A 7,491-nucleotide genomic window follows, 5' to 3' on the forward strand; every position below is an offset into this window, starting at 1 on the left:
GCCTGGGATTATTCTTTGTGGTCGCCAGACCAGGATTATAACAATAAAACCTGTTTGGATCGTGAACTTTGTTGTCTGTCTTTTGTTTCATAACCACATCCCCTCATGCTCAAATTCTTTGCAGTGTTGTTTAATTGTTATGCACGGTTTTGTCATTTTAGATTTTCCATCACAATTTTAATTCCCAAACAACTTGCTTCAAATTAAACACCTGTGCAAGTGCTACTCAGAGCTTCCTATGGAGCCTTGGCACCTACGATTGCAAGTAATTAAAGTATTTTCTGTACAAACATCACAATTTAAAACTGTATGTTTGTTTTAGAATGATTTTTTCGTGTTATTTCTTTATACATTTGCATTTCGTTTTATATGTTACGTTTCATGTCATTTCATATTTGCGAAAAACATGGGGCTCTATGTAACCAACCTTAAATGGAGGCAACAATCCTAGAATTTGGTCTCACAGGAGCTGGAATGAACCAGCTTGTTATCTATAATGGATTCATCACAGCATCACAATATGTCTCAAAGTCAAATGACTCTGCTCATGGATGTTGATACACTTGCACATGGCTTTCACTCAGTCAAAGTGCAAGAGGTGGTGCAGAATAACATCCCTACTGTGAGTCCAACAGAGCACATTCTTGAACTAAGAATTTTGAAACACAAGCATGGTCAATCTGGGGGAAATTAATAAGCATCGATAAGGCCAATTTGTGGCCCACACCTGGCTTGGAAAAATTCAATTTTTGAATACTCTTCTATGACAGTTGACACTACAACCCTTTTCCATAGCATTGTACTGTACTTGAAATTTGGCTGCAACATTGGTTCAATGGGAAGAACTAACCAAGATCTGAAGATGTCCTTTATAGATTTGTCAGCTTGCCCTGATCTAACAGACATGGGGCAGAAAACTGCATGTATATACCATGGAAGGCGCATCTCAGATGTCTGTTTGCGTTGAACTCTCTGTTAGAATTCTGGCTTGTTTTTACCACTGAGACAATTGAAGTTTGCCTAGCCAAGTTTCAAGTTCAATATTACAAAAAAAAAAATTTCCTTTTCAAGCCAGCTGGTTGACAAGCAAATGCGTTACTGACACGTTTGTTAATTTAGATATCAATTAAATCCATCTCTAGCTGTTTTTACAGTATTTTACAGACAAAATGATGTATACAGATGACGACTATATTGATGGTCTTTTAAACGTAAATCTAAAATTGGATGCTAATGCATAATTAAATATTGCTCACAATTTAAAGTTTTCTATGGGATAATCACATATTTTTCCTATTAATTCCAAAATATAAAATATCAAAGCCTCAGACTTGTTGTGACACTGTCATATTATTATGTACCTGTAGCAGGGGAGATCTGTGCTAACTCTGCTGGCGTGTTCACGATACTGCAGGAAGAGCGCGGCAGTCGTCCAACAACCGCCTGTGAGTCATGGCAGTGACACGGGGAGGTGGGAAAGTGGGTGTGTGGACTTTCCCCCTCTCTGAATGGCTGAGAGGCGGGTCTTGGGGAGATTGTTAGCCCTATAAGTTAATGCTCCGCTGTTTCCTCAGGTCTGCCCTGTTAAACGCGCCGAGAGTGCGGAAGCTCTGGTCCAGGACCGGGAATCAGCCGGGAGAAAAAGAAAGAGTCTCACAGCGAGAAAGTGAGAGCGGGGAACCCTTGGGCAGACCCCGAAGCATTGTAAAAGAGCAGGCTAGTTAGCCGGCAGTGTAGGACGGTGATCCAGGTTGCACGGGTAGCGGCGACTGGGATATAGCTGTCAAGTGCAGCACCTTTTCTTTGTAGTTTTGTTCCTGTTTTATTTTCCCTGTTTTTTTTGTGCCTTCGGTTTTGAATTATTGTTTCGAAGCACCTGCAAGGGCGCCGGTATTGTGTACCATCGCTTGGTATGCCTGTGGTTCTGTTTACCATCGTTGGTAAATCAGACCACGGACCCACGGCGCCATCTGCGGGACAAAAGAAAAAATAGCAACCCGAAATAAAACTGGGCACCTGTGCGGTGTTGCCAAATTCACCTGTCTGTCTCCTGTGTCAGTGAATTACCCACCACGGAAGGTGTCATGGTAACCATTTTATTGACTTAACTGAAAACCCATTTTGGACTTACGTTTGAACTTTTTGCAAACAATAAAAAAAAACTGGATTCATGTCTCAAATCCCCCCCCCCCCCCCAAAAAAAAAAATATATAAATAATCTATATATATATATATATATAATATATATATATATATATGTGTTACAATACTGTTGGATACATTAATAATGCTGAGTTTGGATTTATATTACAATTAAACCTGGATACAATAACACAAATTACAAATAAGCATAAATCATAAGTCATCCTAAATGAAAAGGCACTACTGAAAAACAACAGCACCTCATCTCTTAATTCACCTAGGAGCAAATTATTTGTAGTTATAATCTGAATCTGCTTTGAAATGGCTAAAAGCACATCAAATCAATTAAAACAAATGCAGGACTATTACAAACAATAAAACAACTAGTTGGGTTGAGTAAACGTGAACCATTCTATGAGTCTGGCTGGATAAATCTGAAAAAAAAATCTTGCAGATCTATGCAATTTTCTAAAATGTTTTACAACAAGATTTAATTTGATAATAATAAAGCACCTGTATATACCTTGCACTTCATAGTAAATTAAACAAGTTATTAACCTTTATCCATTTTATTCTGCTAATTTTACATTTACTGTCATTGTCAGTCGACCATGTGACAGCTTTTTTTTTTTTTTATAGTTTCATTTTTTTTTTTTTTTTTTTTTTTTTTTAACTACTATCACTCGATTTTAACCTACCGGTTTAAATACACCAAATCCGACCTCCCAGGTTAATGTGGTTTCGTTATAGGTTTATCAAAGACACTGTACCTGTACCATCTGCAGGCATTTCATTTCAGGCAAAAAAAAAAAAAAAACGTAGGTTGGTAGGTCGGGTGCCAAGTATACAACAAGACTTCCTTGATTGGGTTACCTTATAATGTGATGATGAAGACTTTATAATTGCAGTTCCTTTTAATTATGCTTCCACATTTAATTGAAATTAAGCAATTACGTACAAAAGAAGTACATTGATGTTCTTAGTGAAACTGTTGCCTTACACTTTTTTCTGAGATATAAATCATTTTACAACTAACATCCAAACGCTATAACCAATTAGTTTTTTTTTCTTTTTTTTAATTAAACCGAATCAATTTAAAAAAAAAATCAAATCAAATCGTTGTTTACAAAATACACAGGCCTATAAAAAAATAATCTCGGTTTTATCTCAAAATGAATACTGAGTACATTACCATTGGCAAAATCCACCCAAACCTCCTAAAAATTAAATGTTTTATCACAAGCAGCCAACCATAATCCACTTGATCAAAAATATCCTTTCCGTAACAATTCTAAGTTTCAAAGTCCAATAATTATATCATTTAAATAACGTCTAAAAATTATCGTTGCTAAAACAGATTAGCGCTCCATGATGTCTACTTCAACGTAGTTTAGAGCAGACCAGTGAATAAATCTATACCTCACTTTTTTTTTTTTTTATGAACTCGAACCGAAAAAACCTTTCAAAATTCCACCTCATACATTAAAGACAAACTTTATGAACATTTGGTTTAATCTAACAAATACATGAATCAACTAGACTGCAAAACCTACATTAATGCAAACAACTAATAAAACAGGGGTTCAGTCAGTCCATGTTTTTGATATTGGGATAATTAAGTAAATATTTAATGCAACCGTAAACTCCACATAGTACTCGATTACGCATTTCCAGGATTAAGTCTACACTATGTTCTGGTAGCTCTCGCTGATGGTCTACTGTGTGATGACATATACAATGCAAGATTTGAACTGATTTAGAATGTTTTCCAGAATCCAAATCCTATGTTGAATCGCGTTTCGGATTAACCAATTTAACAGAGCAGACAGTTTGTTATATGGATATCGGGAAGCTTTTTATAACATACATGTATAGGTGAAGTAGTACATTATGACAATAAGAACGGATTTATCACCAACCAATAACGATGCTGCTGTGATCAAACTCAAGATTTACACATTCACATGGCATATTTATTCTGTATTTTGAAATCCTGAATTATCTTGGGTTACAGTAACATAGCTTTACTATTTAATACATTTAACATTAGGCTACTCTTCATTTAGGTAGAATTGTCGTACTATCTGTCAAAAATATTAACCGATAACTCAATGTTGTTCCCATGGTGTGCATATCTACTATTTAATTTATGACAGCGTCCCATCAGTAAACACAGACAGAAATCCAAATAACTTTTAAAAGCGGAAAGTGCAAATATGATTTACCCCCCTCCAAAAAAAAAAAAAAAAAAAAAAAATCATAATACTGTCGGTTTAAATTATTCTGGTCACCTGCGCCATGATAACACGTAACACCATGATCAACCTTAATTTTCAACTCAAGTATCACACTTTAAAAATAAATAAATAAATAAATTTCTTCTGGCATGCGTTCTCATCACATCAGCATCCCCCTCTGGTGTGGTTACTGCATTTGTATTATTTATTTTTTTGGTATGAGCTCGTTTAATAACACATCTGTTACTTATGACTTTCCATGATTGACGTGAGTGAGTTCTCACACCTGGCTTCAGTTGCTGCCGCTAACTCTATTTCAATAGGCCTGATATAATAATAATGAACACAAGCAATGCAAAGTAGAATCTAAAAGCTTCATCCCCATACTGCTACAGCAGGGCTTGCATGGAATCTTCTGTTCCTAGGGGTTTAGGACATTGCTGGTTCCATAAACGGAAACCCGCTCGCACTTCCTAATGCATTTGTTTGTCCATATGACAACATAACCCTTGACAGTGTTTTACAGTACCTCGTAAAGGTCTCCCGAAGCCATGCTGGGTTGCGAAACTTGAGCTGTGCTGTTTGCTTGGCTGCCTTGCTTGCTTGCTTTTTTTAGCTCGCTGTGTAGATATGAGTAAAGCTCCGATCGGCTGGTATTAGCAAACTGTCTTGTTATTCCGAGCCAGGCGTAGCAGCAAAGCTCAGGCAGACAGCATCAATCGAGCCCGGCTGCAGTAGATGGGTCGTTCTACAGCTGAAACAAACAAGGCGGGCGATTTGGGCGGTGCTGATTGAACACTGTAGGTATGCGGTGCATTGGGTATATCCAACATACCCCCTTGTGGAACCGACCCTTTCTTATGAGTTTTCTTTAGATAGTGTACCATCCTAATTAATCTGTAAATGACAAATGACACAATGCTCAATTGGGTGCTACCTGGAAGCTTTTTGGTGCATTCCCCGTTGACTATTGTAGACTGTTAGATCATTTTAACACTGGAAAGTCCCTTTCATGACGATTCTTTCCATAAATGCGAACACAACATTCGACAGTATCAGACACGTCTGTGTTAACCTACATTAATAATATGTTCTAGTGAGTTGCATGGCGACAACCGTATCTGAGAATTGGAATGCACAACAATAAGACCAGTGCCCAGCGTTTTGACTCTTTGTTTATTTATTTATTTTTGTAACGTATTTTTCAGTTTTTAATGAGAAATTCGGTTGTATAACACGTTTAAAGAAATAAACAGTCCAATGTAACCATCTTAGTGTTTATTTAATTTAATGTTTGAGAACACTGTAATAGAATCCGTTTATTTTGGTAACAACATTGTTTATTTGTGGTCCAAAGTAAAATCTCAGACAAATAGAATTAACATCTGTTTTTTAATTGTGCGCATGCAAATACAATCTATAGAAAAAAGTTAAATGTGTATAATTTATGTATGAGATTATTTATATGCACACTTTTTATGTACTTGTCCTTTTTAACAATTACTTATTTACACCCTTCGATGTGTGCATTCTGTAGCAAACACGAGGACTGAATATTGTTGAGTATTTAGATTTTTTTATATCATAGATCACAACTCCTTGATCTAGGTTCTTGATCTAGGCTCCTTGATCTAGGCAGTTATAGCCCTAAATAATCATAAAATAAATAATATCGCTATTATTGTAGGATGAATAAACAGACTGGCTTTTAAAACAACACGAGCATTAGTAGGGTAATGTCTGAAACAAACAAAAAGTTAGTCATTTTAATCTATTTCAAATTAGAACGTGCCTAAAATATATGACATTATAACTACGGCATACAAATATAAATACATAAGGTAAATAAATACATAAAACAAGCTCCCTTGATTTATGCTTGACATGTTTTCAATGATTTTCAAAACCTTGGTAGCTCTATGTTTTTAAAGAATTGTGCAGTGTATTTAAACAGTTTGAAGTACTTCTACTGTCCAGACTAAAATGTATATGCATTGATTTTGTCAAGCTTGAAATCAGTGCAATGTCTAAACAGTTATATTGAATATGTCTTAAGTTGGTTAACAATACACATGGGTTTCAGAAGTGTATGCAAAATAATCTATATAGTTTTGTTGTTGTTTAGATCAGTTGAATAGACATCAGTTCACAATTCCCTATGTTTAAAAATATGAAAATGTGCTGCTGATAATAATAATAATAATAATAATAATAATAATAATAATAATAATAATAATAATAAAACAATCTTCACTTTTGTTTGCTTCCTTGAATGAGTAATTGAGCTTTAAATTAAGTTAATATAATCTGCTTCAGGGGAAACAAATTACATAACTGTATAAATGTATATTTATAACATGTGGAATTAGATTGTTCAGACTTCCGTGGACTTTTAAAATAACTGAAACAATCCTGTATGCACTCAATTGTTATAGTTTGGTCATGGCAGATTCTATATTAAATCAGTCTTTTGGTACTCAATGACTGTGTAAACAAAGGCAACTGAGTGAGAGCTTTGTTTTTTGTGAAGTGATACCGAACCACTTTACATATTTTAACAGGAACGAGTCATCTGCACAGCCCTTTTGGAAAAATATTCTACTTGACATGTGAGAATTGAGAACCAAACCCACTGTAGAATTGTTCAGGTATATCCAACCCATTGTAGAATTATCCATAAAAAAATGTCACTAGATCTTCAATATTTCACAAAAGACCCATGGTGATTTATGGCATTTACTGTTCAATTCATGTCAGAATTTTCTTAGTCAGCATTTGTGCCCAAGGGACATCGTGTTATGATCTTTATATAATGACCAGTGACAATGAATATGTTGTATTATTATTATTATTATTATTATTATTATTATTATTATTATTATTATTATTATTATTATTATTTAATGATTTAGCAGATGCCTTTGTATGCAGTGCTGTAAGAGCTTGTTCCATTCTAGAAAGAAAGTTTTGTGTCACAGCTGCTTGAATGCCCATTTTAAGATTCTTAAATCATCAAATGCTTCTCAACCACCTCCCAAGTTATCAAAAAATGTTGTTCTAAAACTTTCAAATAAAAAAGTTCAAATAAATAATTTAGAAGTTAACTTAATAG

The 7,491-nt window shown here is 34.9% G+C and overlaps 1 protein-coding gene across 1 annotated transcript in view; it reads right to left on the bottom strand.

The window, feature by feature from the left end:
- The window catches only part of LOC121325341 (chromodomain Y-like protein 2), a 36,433-nt gene extending 31,363 nt beyond the window's left edge, over positions 1–5,070 (bottom strand). The window contains exon 1 of the mRNA XM_041267768.1: positions 4,909–5,070. Within this exon, the coding sequence (XP_041123702.1) occupies positions 4,909–4,932 (24 nt within the window). The 5' untranslated portion in view covers positions 4,933–5,070. The remainder of the gene's footprint in view (positions 1–4,908) is intronic.
- Positions 5,071–7,491: the final 2,421 nt, after the last annotated feature.

This window comes from Polyodon spathula, chromosome 13 (genome assembly GCF_017654505.1).
Source record: "Polyodon spathula isolate WHYD16114869_AA chromosome 13, ASM1765450v1, whole genome shotgun sequence".
Classification (NCBI taxonomy): Eukaryota; Metazoa; Chordata; class Actinopteri; order Acipenseriformes; family Polyodontidae; genus Polyodon; species Polyodon spathula.